Source organism: Microtus ochrogaster, linkage group LG5 (genome assembly GCF_000317375.1).
Source record: "Microtus ochrogaster isolate Prairie Vole_2 linkage group LG5, MicOch1.0, whole genome shotgun sequence".
NCBI classification, from domain to species: Eukaryota; Metazoa; Chordata; class Mammalia; order Rodentia; family Cricetidae; genus Microtus; species Microtus ochrogaster.
The window spans coordinates 41827947-41850920 of record NC_022031.1 but is presented as its reverse complement, the minus strand read 5'-3'; the positions used below and the strand labels follow the sequence as shown (position 1 = coordinate 41850920).

The following is a 22974-nucleotide window of genomic DNA, read 5'->3' as shown; positions in this document are numbered from 1 at the left end:
AGGGAGGGAGGGAAGGAAGGAAGGAAGGAAGGAAGGAAGGAAGGAAGGAAGGAAGGAAGGAAGGAAGGAAGGAAGGACAAACTATCAAAAGCAAGAGGCCACAACCCAGGTGACCATGAGGTCCACCATCCCACCTCTGACCAGGAGCAAATCCCTTACGGTGTGATATGAGCCTCACCCACCCCTCTGAGCTCAGAGCTTGGCTTTGTGTTTGTTTTTTTGCTTGTCTCTTTTTAAGACAGAGTTTTACTGTGTAGCCCTGGCTGGCCTGGAATTCACTGTGTAGACCAGGCTGGCTCTTAAACCCACAGAGATTCATTCACCTGCCTCTGTTATCAAGTTCTGAGATTGAAGGTGTGCACCACCGTGGCCCCTGTGTTCCAAGAATTTCCTCCTCATTCAACCGCAGGCTCTTACAGACCTAGTCCATTTTCTGGGGAAGCTTCATAACCAAGTGTAGATAAATGTTTTTATTCATTATTTAATCCCAATCAGAGCCACCTCTCCACCAGTGATTTATTGGTTTGTCAAAAAACTAGCAAATCATTAGGACGGATTTTGTAAACAGCTCCTTAGATCATGTTGGCACCTGGCTAGAAAAGGCTGGAAGAAATATTTTCCTATCAAAATCAATGTGCGCAGGAAAAAAAAAATAAGCAAGACGTTGAGGAATGTACGGAAATAACTCTCATTTGGGTAAATGTTATTTTTATGGGTGTCAAAGTTTGCAAGTTATTAAGAGTCTTGGATCCAGAGCACACTATATTTTAATTTAAAAATAGTGAAGTTTGAGAAAAATTCAAAAACTAAGGGGAAAAAAATCCCAGAGGCAGACAGGATATTAACCAAACTAAGCCTTAGGCAACGAAAGCCATAATGGTCCACAGGAGCCCTGTGAAGCTAAGTGGGGTGGCTGGTGCCCCAGAAGGCTCTTAATGGCCATCTGAAAGCATGATGTCACCCAGGGCAGGAGCCTGGAGGCAGGAACTGAAGCAGAAGCCCTGAGGAGTGCTGCTGACCAGTTTGCTTCCCCTGCCCCCTGGCTTCCTTTACACAACCGAGGACCACTTGCCAGGGGTGGCACCACCCACAGTAGACTGCCTGCCCCCAACACACACACACACACACACACACACACACACACACACACCAATCATCAACCAAGATAATGCACCACGGCCTCTTACAGGCTAATCTGATGGAGGTGTTCCTCAACTGAAGTTCCCTCTTTCCACACAGCCTGAGCTTAGATCAAGTCGCCAAAAGCCACAGGACACCTAGGGAGAGGCCCCTGTGCCCAGTGGTATTGAGGGGACAGTCACCAAGGGAGCAGAGGCAGCAAGTCCTCAGCCACAGGCAGGGGCCTTTTAAAACTGACATGTCTCATTGCCACAGTGATGGGAAGAGAAGGCCGAGCTGGGAGGTTTTTGGGGGGGTCACTGTGACCATTCTGTGCTCTGAAATGAAGGCAGGGAAGGACATGGAAAGGCAGGAGAACCCAAGGACCAGCCTCACAGTGCTAATGTCCTGTCCCCTGCAGTTTCTAGATGGCCCCTTTCATGGCAGAGGGGTAGGCTTAGGAGGAAGAGCTTGGCGGCCTATGGACACACACTGGTTAGATCTGAATCCTTGCTGGACAGGTGACTGTGTCCATAGCAACATTCTTATCTCTCCTCCTCCTGGTACCCAGTAACAGCACTCTGACTTTAAGCAGGTAGATGGCCACCCTTTGAAAAATGGACATTCCCAGCTTCCCAAGCTAGCTGTGGCCAGGATTCTAGCACAGCCAATGAGATGAGTGTTCTTCTCAGACTACCAAAAAGCCCTCCGGGGAGTGATTCTACCTTCTGCGTTGGAACTTGTGTTGGAGCTCGCCGACACTCTGACAGCCACCTTGGCACATAGCACAAAAAGCAAACTCCATTCTAGACACTGAGATTAGAATCGGGAGCCAGGCCTCTGATCCCAAGATGAGGCTGTCCTGGAAGCCCACAGGTGACATTTGCAGGACACAGACCTGAGCCATCTCAATGGAAGTTACAGATAGCTTGCTTGCTGTTACATGGTGGGCCTATGATGGACAGAGGATACGTCATTTAACTGCCCCTCTTCTCTTACAGTGTCTCCTCCATAGCTCTGTGAGAACATATGGGATAGCACAGTGGGAATATCTTAGTCTGCAGGCAACACACAGAAGATGCTCGTTAACATTCAGACTGAGCACTGGGGCCAGAGGTTCATGGGGAAGATCTCACAGCCACAATCGTGGGGTGGGAGCCGTGAGACCACTAGAGACGGCTCTAGATTTTCCAGACAGTTCGAACCAGGGAACCAAAGCTGACCAGAAGCTATCCTTGTGTCCTGCCCAGCTGACACCACTGCTAGCTACAGCTACTCTCCGACTCTGCCCTACAGATGGCTGCACTTGGCTTTGAATGCGTGGTCCTGTGTCCCTTCCCTCTTTCCTGTAACACTTATGAGTGATACCGAAGGTGTTCTGTGTGCAGTATCGCACAGTATTCTGTGGTGTGATGCTCCAAATCCTCTCTCATGCTACCTTGAGCAGACCTCTGGGTCATGTGGTATGGAAGTCTTATCAGCATGCATCTCTGAGTGGATGTGTGGTTTCTCTGTCCTCACCTGCAGCAAGTGCTCTTAAATTTCCGTGTGGTCTGACCACGTCATCTGTTTGCATACCCTGCACACAGGCCTATTCTGCTTGTTATTGGGATTGTACTGGCTATAAATCAAAGTCTGGGGAACAGGCGTGTTAGTCATATAGTTGTTCAGTCTAGGAATCCTGTGATTTTTCATTTTTCTCTCATTTCTGAGACCTGCTTTGTGTGTCTCTGGGTGGGGCTCTTGCGCTCATTTTTCTGATTTGCTCCTGCCCGTCTGCCGTGTTGTGATGGATGCCTGCTCGCCTAGATCTTGGGCATGGAGTCTGGTGGAACTTCTGAGTCACAGAATGGGCATCTGTTGGCTCTCACAGACACTGCCAAGCTGCTTTCTAAAGTGGGTCCACTAGCTTACACACCCACCGGCAGTGAGGGGGACTTCCACTCCGGGCACAGGTTTGTCGGCACTTGGTGCTGTCAGCTTTTTAATTTTAACCAGGCTAGTGGGTGGGACATGGCATTCCGTTTTAGTTTCACTTTGCACATCCCTGACTGCTGATGAAATTGGACATGACAAAATTTCTCATCTTTTTCATATGCATGCACATGCATGTGCATGAGGGGGTACATGTGGAGGGAAGGGGACAACTCCAGAATGTCACCCACCTTCTTTGAGACACGGGATTCACAGAATAGGGTAGTCTAGCTGGCCAGTGGGATTGCCCGTCTCTGCCTCCCCAGGGCTGAGATGACACACAGGCATTATGTAGGTCCTGGGGATCAAACTCAGGCCCTTGCGACAGCACAGCCAGTGCCCTTACCAAGCTCTTATCGCCTTCCTCTCCTGTGTTTTGGTTGGTTTTGAGCTTCCTTTGTAATTGCCTTTCACCCACTTTCCTACTGGAGTCCCTGCCTGGTTGTTGTTGCCTTGTTTTTGGTTGTTTTTAGGATTTTTTGTTTTTTTCCTTGCTCACTGGTGGCCCAGAGATAGAAATGCCCCCTGTGTTCTACCTGAGGAGCCTTTGGGAAGTCTATGTGGGGCTTTTCTCTCCTCCCACTCTCTGACTTGCCTCCCACTCTCTTGGTGGCTTCAGTGGATAGAAATTCTCCATTTTGATGCAGTCCAGCTCATTAGGTGTTCCCTGCTGTGCCTTGTCTAAGCGCTTTGCCCTCCCTCGCCCAGGTGGGCCGCTAAGCCTTCTGCCTTATCCTTTAGTTTAGTTCTGTGTCATGGTAAATAGCGGGCGTGCATGAAAGTGATTTTATGTATGTGTAAAGTAAAAATCAATATTTGTTTTGTTTTCCATATGACAAGTAATGGATCTAGACCATTTATTGAAAGGGCCATTGCTGCCCTCCTCCCAGGCTGCGCGCCTGCAGGGCAGGAGTCCACCTGCACAGTGTGGCCCATCTCTGCGCTGTTCGCTGTCTTCTGTGGTTTGTCTGACTTTATGGCACCACCATGCCATCTTGATCACTAACATCATAAAACAAAGCCTGGCATCGTCGGGTGTGAGTCTGAGATCTCTAATCTTCATTAGGATCTTCTAGGATGTTTTTGGCCAGATGTTGGTTTTCACTCGTGGGCACTCTCCTGTGTACAAGTCCTTGCAGCGTTTCGTTCTGTGTAGGGTCTCTTTCTGCCTGAAGACTCTTCCCGGATCCTTCCTTAGCTGTCATCCGCCAGACATGGTCTCCCTGCTCCTAGCTGTGTTAGTGTCCTTTGTGTCACTCTTAATTCCTAGTGTGTTCTTAGCAAGGGGTGCCTCCAGCTCATTTGCTGTTTCCCTCCAGCTTTATGATATCACTGTTTCCTGGCTTCCATTATTCCTGTTAGACCAGCCACCACACATTGCTCTTTTAACAGTGCTGTGTCTTCTATATAGCTACTTTGTTTTGAAGCCAGGCGGTGGTGGCATACACCTTTAATCTCATCCCTCTGGAGGCAAAGGCAGGCAGATCTCTGTGAGTTTGAGGCCAGCCCGATCTACAGAGTTAAGTCCATGACAGGGCTACACAAAGAAACCTGTCTCAAAAAAAAAAAAATGCTTTTGTCTTGACTTTGATCTTCAACTTTTGTGGTTGTTATTATTGTAGTAGTATTTTGATCAGGTGATTGTGCACATGCGCACAAATGCATGTGTATGTGCACTCGTGTGTGTGTGTGCATGTACATGTGTGTGCTTTTCTTTATTAGACTCCAGGGGACTTCATGGCTCCATGAGCTGGTCTCTACACTTATACTTTCCTTCACTTTTCCTTACCTTTCAGGACAATGATTATGTCCATGATACGCATTTCCAGGCATTTCTTGTGCTTCTTATTTTCTGTCCCTTCCTTGCAAGGCCCCTGAACAGTAGCTAGTCCGTGCTTTCTGCTGGTCAAACCCACTGCTGCCACCACCCGTCAAGTCTTTTACTTTGGAGGTTGCATTTTTGTCTTTTTCTATTTTCTCCTGTTTACTTTTCTTCTTTTGTAGCTTTCAGTTCCTTGGTGATGTTTTTATTTTTTAATTCTCTCACCTATCTACTTGAATACAGCAGCCTTGCTAATATTAAAGTCCAAGTCTCATAACTTCATGATTTGGCTTTCTTGTGGGATTATTTCTAATGCCCTTCCTTCCTTTTCTATGATACTTCCAGTCATAACTGAAGGACTTTGATGACTTATGATGCTTGTGAGAGATTGCAACAGATACAGACATCACCATCTTTCTCTTCAATGGAGGGAAAAAAAACCTTTATTTTTAACACAGTGTGGTGAAGATGGTTCCAAGATTGGCTATGACTATGCAAGGCCTGGTCTGTTTTAACTTATTCTTATTCCCAGTGGTCAGCCCTTCTGCATTCTCATCGGAAACCCTAAGGTGTTGACCCTAGACTCTATAAAGGTTCTGTTTCTTCTCCTGGTGCTTTTTGCCTTGTTTTGTGGTCCCTTGCTTCATGCAGCTTTGCTATAAAATATTTCAAATGAAAATGTCTCTTGTCATGTCAGCCTCGTGATTCACATCTTGCTGCCTGGGCAGCCCTGAAATGCAGCCAGACTTCCATAGGGGATTACTGAAAGGTCTTGCCCAATGCTTCCTGCTCGAGCCTTAGCTGGACAACTTCCTGCTGGCAAACTTGCCAGTGCCTCAGCAAGGAGTCTGTGACCATCTCAAAGCATGTCTAAATGAAACTTGGTCGCTACCATCCCGCCTGGCCTGAGTGCTTGCCTTTCCTTTTCTTTCTTTATATTGTATTGTTTTTTTGTTTTTCGGGGCAGCGTTTCTCTGTGTAATAGTCCTGGCTATCCTGGAACTCACTTTGAAGACCAGGCTGGCTTCGAACTCACTGCCTCTGCTTCCTGAGCGCTGGGATTAATGGCACGGACCACCATTGCCTGGCATTTGCCTTCTCTTCCTTCCTTCCTTCCTTCCTTCCTTCCTTCCTTCCTTCCTTCCTTCCTTTCTTTCTTTCTTTCTTTCTTCTTTTTCCGAGATAGTCTTGGTTATGCTGCCCAGACTGACCTCGAACTCATGACTTTCCTGCCTCAGCCTTCTGCATGCTGGGATCCCAGGCCTGTACCACCACCCCGAACCCTGCTTGCTTTCTGGTATCTGAACAGAAGCTGCTCTTTGTTTTTAGGAAGCTCTGCTTGAATCGGATGTCATTCTCAATTCCTTGTGTGCTCTTTCGTTGGCTCTTAGGTCTGACAGGAGTTTTTCATCACAGCCACGGAAGTTCGAACTGATACTAATTAGCTTGGCAGGAGAATACCTCTGGGGGAAGGAATGTCCCTGTCCTTTGCTCTTTGTGGAACTGCATGGTGTGAAAAGGAACAGATGTGTCTCTGGTGGCTCTTCAGGGTCGTGCAGCTTGCTGAAGAAGAGTTACAGGGAGACAGATGCCACCTCAGCTAGGAAGGAACTTTCTATTGAGAGGTCCCAATGACAGTTGTAGGAGGGCCGTCATAGTTCGTGTGTGTTCCCAAACTGAGATTTTAAGAACAGCACATGCCTAACTGAACTCCCTCGCTGACATGGACAAACAGGCAGCCCTGGAATTCACATTTAACAAACCACCTTAGGGACCAACTTCGCCGGAGTGCAGGGACCAGTGTAGGAGCTACACCAGTGAAACTCTTTGAACAAAACTTCCCCAGAGGGAGATAGGCAGGGGGCAGAAAAGAGGGTGTGCCCCTGTCCCCTCTCTTCTGTTCACAATGCTTGATTCCCCCAGGAAGCAATAAATGACTAAAAAAAAAAAAACCAACTCAAGGAAGGAAGAAGAGGAAGGTTTGTGTGGCTCACAGTGCGGGTCAGTCCGTCACAGCCGGAAGTCGTGGTAACAGGAGTTTACATCTGCATCCAGGAAGCAGAGAAAGATAAACACTAGCACTCAGCTCACTTCCTCCTCTTTATTCCGCTCAGAACCCCAGCCACACCATGGGTCCGCTCACTTCCCGCCTCAGCTCACCTGATGTAGACACTCCCTGATCCACATGGGTGAGCCTGTATCCTGTCAGGCAGATGATCCATATCAACCATGCCAGCATGGTTGTGCTGGGATCACAAGGGCACAGCATCGAGCCACCTGTTAGCTTTGCAAGCCCCTGCAGGCTGGGAGCTCCACCACTCTCTATAACATGTTTTCAGAGGGAAAATACATTCCACGTCCCAAATGCTGCCTCTCAGAACACTGAAATCCAGCCTTTAATTGAGGGGAACCGTCTATGTAAAGTTATTTCCAGAAACTTCTAGAACCTTGTGATAAACATAACCTCTAGAAGAACAATAGCCAGGACTCCTTGTCAATTTAGCAACAGAGGCCAGCTTTAGGGCGGCTATACCTTGTCTCTGGCAGTCATGAGAGCTTGCCTCAGAATCACCTGGGAGGAATGGTAAATGGCCCAGGATATGATGCAAGAGGAAAAGCAGTAAGGCCCTATACCCAGTCCTATCTCAAGCCATTACTCACAGAAGCCCTGTGGACAGCCAGATCCTTTATCTCCATGGCCACGCTTCTGCTCCTCATCCCCCAGAACAACAACCAAAGTAGAAAAAAAAATAGAGATTTGTAAGCAACTGATATAAAAGGCAGACATAGAGGCCTGTGTTTGTCCCAAGGCCAAATGAAATAACCAGTATAATCTTGGGTTTTTTTTTATGGTCCTTACACACAGGTGCACAGACACACATGCATAAACATCACATACACACACACACACACACACACACACACACACACACACACACACACACTCATTAAGCCAAGAAAGTTAAAATATGCAGGCAATGACCACCCATCCTGGGTCTGTCCACCTCGGTCCTCCATCCCGCCCTGCAGTCGCCACTATCTCGTTGCTATGACTCCACACGTGAGAAGAAGCACCTTAAGGCAGGGAGCTCTGCTTTGTCTGACAGCAGGAGGGATGCAGTCCATCATGGTGGGGAAGGCATGGCAGCCAGGGTGGCTTGCGGCTGTGGTAGGTGGAACCTGTGGTCTTGCTTGTTCATGTCTTGGCTGCCCACCAGGAAACACACAGAGAGGCTTAGATTAGAAGTGGGCAAAACTGTAACCCACAAAGCCCGCCTCCTCGCCTGTCTCTTCCTCCAGAAAAGCCCCGCCTCCCACAGTTTCCTCTGACTCCCAAAACAGAGCTGCCGTCTGGAGACCAAGTGTCACAGTACACGAACAAATCGGGGACATTGTCTATCTAAACCTAACAGCCCCTGACTTTCAGAGGGTCCCAGACAGCCTAGGATACTCTCTAAAATATCATCTGACCGAATAGATGGGTAGAGTAAATGAAATTCGAGACAGATGCTGCCGTAGTCTAGACACATGTCCCCAAAGGCCATGTGTTAAAGGCTTGGTCCCCAGGAGGGCACTGTCGGGAATTTATACAACCTTTGAGAGTTGGGGCCTGATGAGGAATCATTAGGTCACTGGAGACCTGCCTGGGGAAGGAACTGTAAGATACAGTTCTCTTTGCTCCCTGGTTCATGAGGTTAATGGCTTCATTGACCACACCCCCTACCTGATGAGCTATACCTCACCATAGAACAAAAGTGGAGCCTGACAATCACCAACTGAAACTCCCAAACTCAACCAAAAGAAACCTTTTCCCTCCTGATGGTTTTGAGCTTGGATATCATGTTATAGTCACAGAAAGCTGACCAACATGGGTACTCCCCATTCCGGTGCCATTGTGTGCCTCAGAGAACACACATAGGGAGGGAAATCCAAGACGAAGGGAACCAGAGGGTCTCATTCCTCTTCATGCTTGTGAGTTCCAGGAAATCCAGGGCTATACAGAGAAACCCTGCCTCAAGAAACAAAATCAGGACTGGAGAGATGGCTCAGAGTTTAAGAGCACTGATTGTTTTCCCAGAGATCCTGAGTTCAATTCCCAGCAACCACATGGTGGCTCACAACCACCTGTAATGAAATCTGGTGCCCTCTTCTGGCCTGCAGGCATACATGCAGACAGAACACTATATATAATAAATAAATCTTTTTTTAAAAAAAGAAAGAAAATAATAACAATAATAATACTAATAGAGGAATACACATCTAGGTAGCTTTTACATATTTTAAAACCATCCAAGAGCTTAGTTAACAATAAGAAATAGACAGTCTTGGTTTCTCTCTCAGTTACTGTGATAAAACATCCTGACAAAGCCACTTAGATGAAAAGGGTGCACCTCGGCTCCCAGGTCCAGGTCACAGTCCATCACAGTGGGTGAGGACATCACAGCAGTAGGGCCTGGAGGCAGCTGCCCATCACACTGCAGTCAGGAGAAGAGAGCGATGAACGCATGCTCAGTTCCACCTCTCCATCTGATACAGTCCAGGATGCTGGCCCAGGGAGTGCTCCCATCCCAGCTAAGATGGAAGGTCTGCCCACACCCTCCCAAACATGCCCAGGGGCCCATCTCCCAGGTGATTCTAGATTTTGTCAAGTTGAAAATTAACACCGACCATCACTTAGCTCCAAGTCACATTTAAAATGTAAAAATCTGTGTATGATAGTCCAAGCCTGTAGCCCAGGTTACTTGGGAGGATGAGGTAGGAGGCTTGCAAACTCAAGGCCTGAGAGTGTGGAGGGATGGAGTGGTGGAGGTGGGGCGAATCTCTGGGGTAGAATGCCTGCCGTTCGGTGCATGAAAATCAATACTCAGCGAGCAAGCCTGCAGTACAGGCATGTGTGCACACACTCACACATACACACACACACACAGAGAGAGAGAGAGAGAGAGAAAGAGAGAGAGAGAGAGAGAGAGAGAGAGAGAGAGAGAGAGAGAGAGAATACCAAGCAATAAAAACTGGGAAAAGAGCAAGATGGCTTACCAGTGACAGAGACCTGGCCATCACTGCAGCAATGTGGCGTAAAGGAGAAATTTACCTCAGAAGTAATAACAACTTTTAGTCAATATTTGAAAGGAGCTCATTCTACTAGAAAGAAAATGCAAATTAAGAGAATATAATACTTTTTCTTGGCAAACTGACGATTTTTTTTTAATTAAAGCACCTATTGTTGAAGATGTAGGGAAACGGTGCCTTCACACACAGGGGCATGGCACATTTCCGTATCAGGGAGCACTTCTCTCCGTGGTGTGTGAATAGGCATGCCCCTGGATTTTTCCCCATGGTGTGTGCACAGGCATGTCCTACATTCAGCCCTGTGGTGTATACATAAGTGTGTCCTTGCATTTATTCCTGTGGTATGTGTGTAGGCATGTCCCTGCATTTAGCTCTGTGGTGTGCTTCTAAGCGTGTCTTGCATTTAGCCCTGTGGTGTATACATAAGTGTGTTCCTGTGACGTTTGCACAGGTATATCCCTGCGTTTAGCAGGCAGCACGGCTGAGGCCTGTGTGTGTCATGTGATTCTGAGAACCCCTCAGTGACTGAAGCACGCTATGTTCTGACCCTGTGGCTCCAGTGCTAGCACGCAAAAACAGAGGCCAACCAAGCCACACCGGAATGTCAGATGCTAGAAAGAATAGATTCCCAACTCAGGAGGGCTGTTCCGGTCACATGATGCCATGGCTGTGAAGTACCCCAAGACGGGGGAGTTTTCCAGTGGGCATAAGCAGTGTAAAAACCTTGGGGTACGAGGAACCTCCATGGGTTGTAGAGACCTGGAAGGCTAGAAGAGAGAGAGAGAGAGAGAGAGAGAGAGAGAGAGAGAGAGAGAGAGAGAGAGAGAGAGCGAGCACCTCATGCTGGATAGCTTCCCGGGAGGAGTGAACTTGGCCAGGGAAGGTGCTGGCACTTTGTAGCCATGCCTGGACAGAAGTCAGGACACACAGGGATGTGAGGTGATTCACTGTGTGAGGTGTGGATGCCGAAGCTAAGCTGGCCCAAAGGCCTGGCCTCCCAGGAGCTGAAGTCAGTTCTGCTCAGATTTGGGGAGACAAATAGAGAATTGGTGACTGGGGATGAGTGACAGGTGGGGACAGACTGGGCTTCCAGAAGAGTCTGAGACTGAGGGAGGACCATGGACTCAATGCTGGACATGTTACACTTGAAAGATCAGAGTCCTCCAGGGACACAACTGAAGGCACCTGGACTGGGGTCGTGGACACCTGTCTGGTTGACTCTACCAGAGACCCTGCTTCTTGGCATGATGGGCTCCATGCTTCTCAGCATGATGGACTCCACACATGTAAAACCCCCTGACCTTTGTGCAGGTCCTCCTTCCCTGCCTACTGGCCAGGGACGGTTGTGCAAGCTTACAATGAGCAATAATGACCTCAAGGTCAGCAAGCAGCTACAGGGTGGGGGCCCATACAACTTCACACACAAGCTGATGCACTTGTACAAGCCTCTGCAACTCTCGGTCCCTCAGGCTGTTCTGGGAGGGGGTGACCATCTCTAAGGGCCCTTCTGAGCATAAACTGACCAGGAACCCAACTTCTGAGTGATTTGACCTCTCAGAGGGTTTTCCCAAAGGGCTGTGATAATGTTTCCCACTAAGGAGGTCAGAAGGAATTTGAGAAAGGTTCACGGACAGGCTGAGGTCAAGAGTTCCGCGGGTGACATCATACAGAAGGACAAACTCAGGCACTGGAGTAAAAGAGCAATTTCAGAACTTTGTGGCCAATCAAGATGTCAGTATCACCAATAGATTTTTTTTATTAAATTCAGCAAGGAGTAGGGGACGACCTGTGGTTTGGTGTCAAACTATTCACAGACCCTGTGGAGGTTTGAAGTGACCAGTAGAAAGCACAGATCGCCCTTGCTTGGATCTACTTCAGGGCCTATGCTCCTAGAGGGCCTTATAGAGTCCTGTGGGGCACAGAACTAGAAGTTTCTAGAATCTCAACCCAGCATATTCATGCAGCCAAGGACAGCCATGAATGCAGCCCAACATAGAATCAGTCAGAAACTTTAAATATTGAGGGGTGGAACCATATGTTTTGTGACCTGACCACATGGTTCTGGACTGTGAACTTCGTAGATGGCAGTATCATACCGGAAGGTAAAATCTTGGACACATCGTTTAGACCGTGTTCTGAGTTGCTTGCCCATTTCCAGAGCCTGGGACCTGTAGCCTTGCTCGGCTCCAGTTCCTAAGGATGATCACCTCTTGGGTGGTTCAGAGGCCCCCGAAGCTGAGGACAAAGACAGAGAAAACCCATGAGCTGCTGACTGGAGGCAGTGGGAAGGGAGGGGGCTGGAGGGCAAGGACTGCCCAGCAATGCTGGCTTTCCCCATGCACGGTCTGGCCTGAAGCCCTGAGGAACCTTCAGAGCTGAACTCAAACCCTGACTTTCAGATCAAAAGCTATATTCATTTATTTCAATGAATATTTTGCTGATGCATATATAGCTTCAATTTCTAGGCTTAGTAAGTGGGCTTCCAGGAGTTCTCCAGATCCAGGCCCTGTAAATATGGTGGGGGGAGGTTCCATGGTTAGGGTGTCTTACATCCTCTGTTTAGTCTTCCAGGGAGGCAGAGCTAGATCATCCCTGTCACTCAGGAACTCTCAATGTCCACGTCTGTAAAATGGGGACTGTAATGGCTGCCACCTTTGGAAATCACCATAGAATTAAATGGCAGGATAGACAGTGAGCCTAGCATAGCTTTGTGATGGGCACACAGCCGATTCCGAAGAGTATCGGTGTCCCTGGAGTCGCCGCTGTAACTTGATATTCCCCACCCCGTTGCTCTTCCAGACTCCACAGCAATACGAAAGAGAATATAACAGCAAGCGCTCAGGTGTGGGGCCCAGCAAGTTCCACGGGTACGCCTATGATGGCATCTGGGTCATCGCCAAGACACTGCAGAGGGCCATGGAGACCCTGCATGCCAGCAGCAGGCACCAGCGGATCCAGGACTTCAACTACACAGACCACACGCTGGGCAGGATCATCCTCAATGCCATGAACGAAACCAACTTCTTCGGGGTCACGGTCAGTTCCCAAGCCTCATGGGCTGTTTGCCTACTGCCCTCTGGGGTCATGCAAGGCCAAAAGAGGGGCTGCTAAGCACCTGCCGGTGTGTGTTTTCTTCTCTGGGTAACGGAAGGAACTTCCTGGGGATATTGGAAGGAGGTGTGGGGTGGGTAGGCTCTTTCACTGGGGAAACAACCTCCATGACTCACCAAGAAGAAAGGATAGGTGTCTGCAAGGGTGGGTGTGCTCTACCACGCTGTGGATAGGGTGGACCAAATTCAAGTTCAATTCCTGCGTCTTTACTTATGAGTGGGGTGACTTTCTTTGAACTACAGACTTTTCATTCACAAAATGAGGACAACGCTTCTCTTTACAAAGTAGTTAAAGATTAGTCCTTGTGTTGGGCCTGGAGGTATAGCCCTGTAATCCTTGCTACTTAAGAGGCTGAGGTAAGAAGTTCTCAAGTTCAAGACCTGCCTGCTTTACAGAGTAAGTTCAAGGCCAGTCTGACCAAGTCAGTGAGACCATTGCAAAATTGAAAGCAAAAAGAGGCCTGGGGACTTGGCTCTAGGGTTGGATGCTTGCCCAACATTCCCAGGACCCTTGGTTCCCAAACTCCAGTACAAGAGAATAAAAGTTCTTTGTGTGGCAACTGCTAATAGTGATTGGTAGGATTGCCTGATCTGAGCTTCAAGTATTTCTCTGGGAAAATGCAGATGGTAATACATGCCTTATGCACATTGGAAGATTAGCACTTCTTCCAACAGTTCCAATAGCACTTCAATAGTTCCCAAACACTCACCCAGAGACTCCATGCCATCCCTGAACCCTGGGCATTGCATGGCTTCTACATCATCATGTATGTCTAGTGCCAGCTCTTGCTACTGTCCCGAACGGTCCTGTTGCATCTTTATGTCCCATGAGAGCAGGTGCCGTTATTATACCTATTAAAACAAGCAACCCTGAGCTCTGACAAGGACCACTAACCAGAGGAAGAGCTGGGACTTGGGTGTAGGTCTAGCTCTTTGGGGCTGCACGGCACTGCCTTCTGGAGGTGGACATGAGTGAGCATTTCTTGGTGCTCTGTCTGCCTCTTGTCTTCCTGGCAAATACAGAATCTTTGCCTAAAGTGGGGGGTGTGGTGGTTGAAAGTGCTGTTCTGTGTTCTGTTGAACCCAAAATCAGATAGTGATCAGTTCACCATGGGGTAGCACAAAGAGAGGAAGGGATTGGTGTGTTTCTTTAACATTGGGTTTGGAAGATGTTTTCGGGCCTCTGGTAGTATGGCAGGCTGGTCTTGCAGAGTGTATGCGGCAGTGTAGATATAGGGCTGGCATGTGAACAACACTGACATGGAAAAGTTAAAAGCGTTTGGCACGGGGGAGAACTTCCCCAGTCTACAAGGATGTCTTTGGCCTTTGTGGAAAAATCAGGGAAGGCTTCTCAGAAGAGGCAGCCTTTGAGTCTGTCCTCAAGTAGCATGCAAGTACTAGGCACTCAAGGCTGGCCAACCAGATGGAAGCTGAGTAAGAGGGCAGGTGGAGCTTGGTTAGGGGAGGAGATGGTCTCCGAGACAGAGCCTTGGATGGGAGCAGTGGTCGCGCTGGGGAGGTAAGCTGGAACTCAGCTCTAGTGTTGGTAAGCAAAGGACTCTCATAGACCAGCCATTCTCAGAGTGTGGTCAGCACCACCTGAGCGTTGGTTAGATTCACTAACTGGGACTCTAGACCCTAGGTCCTTAACCGACCCTCCAGGTGATTCTAGGGCAGGCTGTCGCTCAACAGCCACTTCCCGGCTGGAAAGGAGGCTCTGAGTTTGCTGAAGGGAAGTTAGTCTCCAAAATCCATAGGTAGAGGGATCTAAACGCGGACATCTCCTCCCACGTTCAGACGTGAAGGCTCAGTATAGATGTTGACCAAGTACACTTTTGCAGCACAGCCTAGATTCAGGCTTGGAAACTGTAGCCGCGTCTCTCAAACCGTGGCTTAATGAGATGCCTTTATCCTCAGAACCCCTTATAAAATCACACTCAGAGCCCATTACGTAAAACTTACTAAAATCCAGGCATGGCAGCACACGTCTGTAACCCAGGCACATGGGAGGTGGCGGTAGGAGGATTGCGAACTTGAGACCAGCCTCAGCTACATAGTGAGGGCCTTAAACACATTGGAAAAAAGAGGCTAGGGGCGTGACTCAACTGGTACAGTGTTCACTCAGTGTGAATAAAGCCCTCAGTCCAATCCTCAGCATCATGTCTGTCGCACCTAGTGGCACAGATCTGTAATTACAACACTCGGGAGTTAGCGTTAGAAGGACCAGAAGTCCAAGGTCATGCATGGCTACGGAACAAGTTCAGGGCTAGCCTGGGCTATATGAGCTTCTGGGTTAGCAGAGGAACCTCTCCCCATAGCCTCTCCTCCCAGTGCAAACAATCGGGTCCACTCCCCTCACTGGGCACATTCTCTGCTCACCCTTGAAGAGAGGATGGGCAGGGCTGCCTCACCTACCCTCCACTGAGCTTCTCGCTGGTAGACTGAGTTCATGACACCCAGTGCTGCCTGGCTGATGGAGATCGGCTGAAGCCCAGAAGCCTTTCTGCTGCGTCTCTAAGCCCAGAGGCCGGCCCTTTGGCGCCTGGCTCCTGGCGCCTGGCGCGGCTTCGCAGGAGCTCATTTATAACCCCTGCAAAGTGTACCCTGTCATCTAAGCCAAATAATCACTACTTGATGAGCAATTAGCTAAGACGGGCTAAAATGCTTTCCAGGGCTCGAAGATGAATTTCTTACTAATGGGAAATTCCTTGACACCTGCACCAGTCTGAGTCATAATTCAGCAAATGGCAGACCTTCACACACCCTTAAAACTCCGCAGAGCCAACACCTTCATGTTATCAGTGATACTGATCTGGGGGGGGGATGGCTCCCTCGTGGTCCCCAGCACCAAGGCTTGGCAGCCCCCCCATGCCTCCACCAACTCCTCCCACTGTCACTGCAGCCCTCGTGAGTCCTCTTCAGGCGAGAAAGGCTGCAAATTGACTCCGTTTGGCCCTTTGCTCTCTCTTCCCCTTGTCCCTTTGTTGCATATTAAGGCGCACCTGACTCTGGCTTGCAGACAGGTCTCATTAAAATTATCGTCGGATTGCTGGAAATACAATATCCTTTGATGCAGTAGAAAGTACCTTTGTGGCCCAGGGAGGCGGCAGAAGGCCGAGTTCAGCTGTCAGTGGGGAAGAGACTGACGCGCTCTGCGCTTGCCAAAGTGTTTTCAACCCTCTCACCGTCTCCATATCTCAGGCAGTCACTTTCTTCGGGGTCACCCTCATTCAGCATGTTCACTATACAGAAAATCATTTAAATGTGTTAAATTAATTATATCCGTGACTCAATTGATTGAGCATGTGCAGTCTGCTGGGAGTTGGGTCTGGGTGCCTAGCTGGTATGTTGGAGAAGAAATCCCTTCTCTAAATGTCATTGTAAAGATCCAGCTCAGCCTGCGGCCAAGCTCTGTTTCTCCTGTGTGGGGGCTGGAGGCCCCAGAAATGGCCATCTATGGCCCCGCTGCATGCGAACGACAGAGGCATGCTGCATCTGCATACCTCTGGCTTCTGGAGATGCAGTGCGGTATTCAGGCATCCAGGAGCCCCAGGATTCTTCCTCCCCTAGAACCTCCTCTGCTGAACACATGGGGGTGAATCCCAGGCTGGAGTCCCCTGCGTTGGTCTCTGAAGCTCACAGAGTGCTCCCCAGACATTTTTTTGAAAGTGGAAGGATCTTCGAGCATGATTTCCACCCAAACTTGAGGCTCTTCCAGGAGCGGTGTTAAAATTCACAGTCTGAGCAAGGACACCACCACCAAATATGCCCGTGTGGATGAGGAGGGGTGATTCATGAGGTCTCAGCCCTACACAAAGAGCTACAGGCATCTAAGGAATGCTGGGAGTGGGAGACACGGTCTTCCCCAGGGAAGAGCACCCCAATTGGTTATATTGAGGTGGTTTGAATGGGAATGACGTCCACAGGCTCGCGTGTTTGAACACTTGGTCCCCAGTTAGTGGAATTGTTTGGGAAGGATTAGGAGGTATGGCCTTGTTGGAGAAGGTATGTCACTATGGATGGCCTTTCAGGTCTCAAAAGCCCAGGACACTTCTAGTTGGTGTCCCCATGCCCCCTCTGTCTCATGCTCGTGTAGGGGAAGCCCCAGCCAATCACCTTGCTTGTAGGGTAGAGGCAAAGAGCCCCACGTTGAGCGCCAAAATGTTACGGCATAAATGAATAGCAGACAGAAATTATAATAAAATATTCAGCTTTAATAAGGAAAAGACTTACAGAACCGAGGTTCCCGCGGAGAACAGGAAAGCAGAAGGGAAGGCAGGAGAGCACATCCACAATATTTATTAGTGAAAAATATCCTCAGGGGACCCCGCCCTACAAGCAAGGTGATTGCCTGGGGCTTCCCCTACATGCTCGTGGGTCAGATGTAAGCTCTCAGCTACTGCCCCAGTGCCTTGCCTGCCTGCCTGTCATGCCCCCACCATGACTCTCATGCACTAATCCTCTGAAATCATGATCTCCAAATCAAACACTTTCTTTTATAAGTTTCCTTGGCCATGGTGTTCTGTCGTGGTAATAGAAAAGTAACTAAGATAGTTACCCAATACCAAATGGCTGTGGCATGGGCAAGGCCTATGGGACCTGGGAGGGCAGTGAGGGCCTGGCAGAGCCTAGAAGTTGTTCAGATCATATAGTCTCGGACTTCTGCTCCAGACCTTGTCTGAAGCTCTGCCGTTTGATGAGTCTACTGTGCAGCCTAGAAAATCAACCTTGTCCCAGGGACCTGGCTCACTCCCAAGCCACTATAGTGTTCCATCCTAGGGTCTCACTCAGAAGCCTCCTTGGCCAACACTGAGGAGCAATAAAAATCCCTTCCAGAACTTCCCCTGCCCCGCACTGGCCCCTGGCATCTTGAACTATATTGTCACAGTAGAAGAGGGACTCACACACACTTAATGGAGAAGGCGACCTGGGAACCAGTCTCCCCCAGTCCGTGCTGTTGAACCAGCCACCCTCTAACACAAGAAACTGCCTAGGACAGCCCCTGCAGTCTGGAACAGGAATTGTAGCCATGGAGTCAGTCCAAGAGACTAACCAGTGCAGTGTAAGTGCCTGGTAGAGCTAGGTGACCTGGGAAGATTTGCCCTGTCTGGGCCTCAATTTCCTCATCTGCAGAATGGAAATATGTCCTACTTGGTAATGTTCTCGTGTGAAATCACATGAGTGTCCGGTGCCCCCTGACAGCAGTTTTTGTTATGCGTGCTGTTCCAAGGGGGACGCAGTGTGTCACTGTGTACCTATGGGCTGTGCACTTCACATACACTCAATCCTCTCGATGTCAAGCAGCGCGATTAGCCCTCGTTAAGGTTACAGTGATCAGTCTCCAAACAAAGTCTGCCTGTGAGGGACGTGATTTTGAGCTTTCTGCTGCTAGGAATTTGTGCTGAGGTGGGAAGGTGTCTGTCACCTACCTGCCTCTTGTCTGGCTCTATGCCACTTGGCTCCAGCTGCCCTGAGAATTACCACTTAGCTTTATGCGCAAGCCTAATCACACAGGTGCTCTTGGTACCCCCCCCCCCAGGTCCCCTGGGCTCCCTTTGAAGGGTTTGGCTGGATTAACCCATCCCCCAGATGCTGCAGGTGCCTGGCTAATAGCTCCCACCTGGGAGCCTCGGGGCTCAATGCCTGGGAGTCCCATCCTTCCTGGAGATGCAGGGATGGCTGACTTGGTCCAGAGTTAGGCAGGAGCCCAACACCCTCACACTGCTTCTGGGGTGGCGTCCTTCTGAGAGCGTGTCTGTAGTGTGTCACTTCCTTACGCTTCTGGGGAAACCCAGCCTAAGATCGCCAGGTGTTTCTACAGGAAAATCAAGCATTTCCTAGAAAGAAGGTTTCCTGTCACCTAACTGCTATCTTGGGTGTTGCATTTAGCACCAATCTTCTCCCTGGCTTCCCCCACCTGAGATGGGAACTCAGGCAGGCTCCCTCCTGCTCAGTCTGCCCATCTCATTGGTACCCTTGCCTGGTACCCCCAGCCTCAGCTGAGTCCCATTTGTCTCCTCTGACGAATCAGCATCTGTCATCTCTGGGGTGCTCAGGCACCAGGATGCTTTGTGTCCGTGTCCCCAAGCAGTCCACTGGACTGTACATCTAGGTAAGCCCAGCCATCAGTGTTTCCTCTGATCACTTTGTTAACTGAGAAATCTAACAATTCTTCCTCACCCGTCCTTTCGGGGCCTCTGGGCATAAAAAGCCATTTTCAACCCAGTCGCTAACCAGAGCTGACAGTAGGCAGGTCATTGGGACATGAAGTTCATTGACATTCATGGATCCGTCAAGAATGATTCCCAAGGTCTCGCTGTGACAGTGTCAGGAATTTACCCAAGTTGTGAGGCCTCCCCTTCCCCAGTCTCTCATTGCTCCCATGGGTGTCTTCCTGGGGCTCAGATCTCAGGCCTGATCAGGATGAGATGTGCTCCCGTGGCCTTGCAAGTTCATACCAGCAAGAACATTTTCCAGTCAGTAACTGCCAACCAGAGACAGTGTAATAACAACTGAGCTTTCCGAGTCACCATCGCCCTTCCTCTAACGCAGTCACACTGTCTAGGAGGTGACCCCCACTGCAGCTGGCCAGCACCCCAGTTCTGGATGCAGCACACAAGAAGGCGAGAGGCTGAGGTCAGATCCACACAGGTGACCTGGCCTCCCTTTCATGCCCTATGTCCCTACCCTCCCTCCCATCACCTTCCTAGCCAGGACTCTCCTGATACCATATATGGAGTTGCTGTTCCCTCCCCCCATCTACTCACTGCCCCAAGCCTGTCCTTGTCCCCAGTGGTTCCCCTCTGACATAACATGGCTCACTTAGTTATTGCCTGCTGGGTTTTCTGCAATATCTTAGACACAGACATGGAGATGTCTGCTAAATAGTATCGGGATGAACGAGTGAGGGAGTGAATGCTCCTGTTATAGATTATAAAAAGAGGCCCAGCACATATAAGTGGTGAACCCAGACTGCACAGGTGGTGAGGAGAGGTTAGTCCAGGCTACCCATCGGGCTGGCGCAGGTGATATTCCCAGCTCCTCTTACAAGCTGACTTTGGCCAAGTGGGGCAGAGGCTGGAGGGGAAATAGGGTTTGCCTACAAGATATCTGGGCTGAGCAACCAGATAAGATACCTGGGAGGTCGAGAACACCGCCATCCTATATAAGTGCTGGAGGGCAGTATGGTTCCAGCTCACACGGTTAGGATGTAAGCCTGCCTCCTCCCTCAGACAGTGAGCCAATGACAGTCATGTAGGTATGGTTGTTGTGACTTTGAGTGGGACTTGGCTCTTAGTCTATGGAATGAATACTTGGTGGAATAACTAATCGTAGTACAGTAGTCTGGTAAACCCAGCTTAGAACCACATTCCAGGCTTCTCATTCCAAAACTAGAGGTCTTGGGTGGGGGCTCAGTGAATAAAGTGTCCCACAAGCACAGAGATCTGTGTTTGAATCCCCAAGAACCCGCATGAAACCAGCCACAGGAGCACATGTCTGCAATCCTAGGACTCCTACGGTGATATAGGAGGCAGAGGTGGGGGTGTCACTAGCTCGTGGACCAGCTAGCCTGGCCTGTTGAACAAGAGACCCTGCCTCCAACAATGTGGAAAGAAGACCAACGCCTGGGGTTACCCTCTGACCTCCACATATGTGTGGTGGCATGTGCGCATGCTTACACACACACACACACACACACACACACACACACATGATTTTTTAGAAAACAGGAAAACCAGAGATCTCAAAACCCTGTGTCTGAGACGTTGATGCAAACGCAATTGCACTTGAGTGCAGACAACACACAGCTCAAACATCCACCGCCTCCCACTCCCGCTGTCAGATGCATCCGAGAGATCCAAACAGTGCGGCTTAGCAATTTGTGTGAATTGATACCTACCCGCCAAAGCTTTCAGGTTTTACTTCCTCAGGGCAGGGGAGGAAACTACCTATTTTTTTAAACAAAAAGAACAGCATGGGGGAGTGTATCATTTAGAACGTCAGTGGCCGCTCTGAGCACAGGCAGTTGGTCCCAGAGAGAAGCAGGCCATGAGCCCTGGAAGGAGCCGCGAACATGGCAGTCGCCATAGCGCTTGCTGTAACAACAGGTGGAAGAGGATAGGAAGGCTGAGTGCTTGCCCTGCGCTGGGTACTGTGCTTAGCTCTCCACTGTAGTATCCCACGTAGCTCTCACAATCAACCCTATTGTGGTTTGAGCTGCTTCCCCCGACCCCGGATTTGTATGTTGGATTCATCCTTGGAATGTTACAGGTACAGTTGGCCATGGTCACACAGGAGCAGAATAATGACATAATAGTATTCTTATAAAATGGGGGAGTTGAGACAGGCACACAGACAGGGGTAAGGCCCAGGACAGAAGAAGGTAGAGGGACTTTCTCATAATCGTGAGACGCCGAAGACTGCCAACAAGCCACCAAAAGTCAGGAAGTGGGCACTTCATCCTCCCTCCCTGTTCCTGGAAGCAATCGGCCTACCCACAACAATCTTTGGCCTCCAGGAATGGGGTACCATGTGCTGTTGTCCTGTGAACCTCCCAATTCTGGGGTCTTTGTTTGAAACTAGCAAGACCCCACAAAGAAGAAATTAGCAACCCTTTGTGAGAAAACCAGGAGGTTAATTAATTAATTTCCCTAAAGTAACAGAGCCGGTAAGTGGAGAAGCTGGGATTTGAACCTGAGCTGTCTACCTTTCAGCCTCCACTCTTAACTTGCATTCTACAGCTCTATAAACTCTCTTCCTTTAGGGGTCAAAAAAAAAGAAGAAAAGAAAAGTCACACTCAAAAAATGAAACAAACCAGTGAGCCCTCCCACCAGCCAACTTTCCAGGTGGGAAAACCATGGTCCCTGGGGATTCAGCATGGCTGAAGCCAGGAGGGGCTCTGCCTTTGGTTTTTTAAGGGCAACAACTTCTCTGAAGACCCTTAATTTCCCCCTCTTTTTAGAAAAGGTCTGGTGTGTCCCAGGCTGGTCTACTCACTATGTAACCAAAGACGACTGAACCTCTGATCCCCCTGCCTCTGCCTTCCCCAATGTGAGGATCACAGGTACGCACCGTGCTGGTGTTCATTTGGGGATCAGACCCAGGGTGTGCGGCTTTGCATTGCGCCTTCCCCTGCCCCTCTGCAACCCCAAGGATGATGGTGTACACCACCAGCACCCAATTTATGGGGTGCTAAGAAGCAAATCCAGGGTTTCGTGCCTATGAGAAGCACTCCAACTGAGCTACATCTCAAGCCTCTAAAATGTATGGGGTTTTGTCTTGGTTTGTTTGTATTTTCAGGACAGGATTTTTCTGTAGCTTTAGAGCCTGTCTTGGAACTCACTCTGTAGACTAGGCTGGCCTTGAACTCACAGAGATCCACCTGCCTCTGCCTTCTGAGTGCTGAGATTAAAGGCGTGCGCCAACCACTGCCTGACTAAAATGTATGATTTAAAAGAGTGGAAATACGAGGCTGGAGGGATGGCTAGGCAGCCAAGACCACTTCATGCTTCTCCAGAGAATCTGAGTTTGGTTCCTAGCACCCATGTTGAGTAGCTCACAACTGCCTGTAACTCCAGCTCCTAAGGATCTGTTGCCCTCTTCTGGCCATCATGAGTACCCTTTCATGCTGCTCTCTCTCTCTCTCTCTCTCTCTCTCTCTCTCTCTCTCTCTCTCTCTCTCTCTCACACACACACACACACACACACACACAAAGATAAATATTTTTTTAAGTAAAGCCAAGTGTGGTGGAACATGCTTTTAATCCCAGTACTTAGTAGGCAGAGACAGATGGAACTCTGTGAGTTTGAAGGCAGCCTAGTCTATGTAGCATGTTCCAGATCAGCCACAGTCATGCCCTCATGCCCATATAATAAGA

General features: G+C 49.3%; 1 protein-coding gene across 1 annotated transcript in view; it reads left to right on the top strand.

Moving 5' to 3' along the window:
• Positions 1-22974, top strand: part of Gabbr2 (gamma-aminobutyric acid type B receptor subunit 2) — a 344134-nt gene that overhangs the window by 197623 nt on the left and 123537 nt on the right. Inside the window, exon 7 of the mRNA XM_013351873.2 lies at positions 12785-13021. Coding sequence (XP_013207327.2) covers positions 12785-13021 — 237 coding nt within the window. The remainder of the gene's footprint in view (positions 1-12784; positions 13022-22974) is intronic.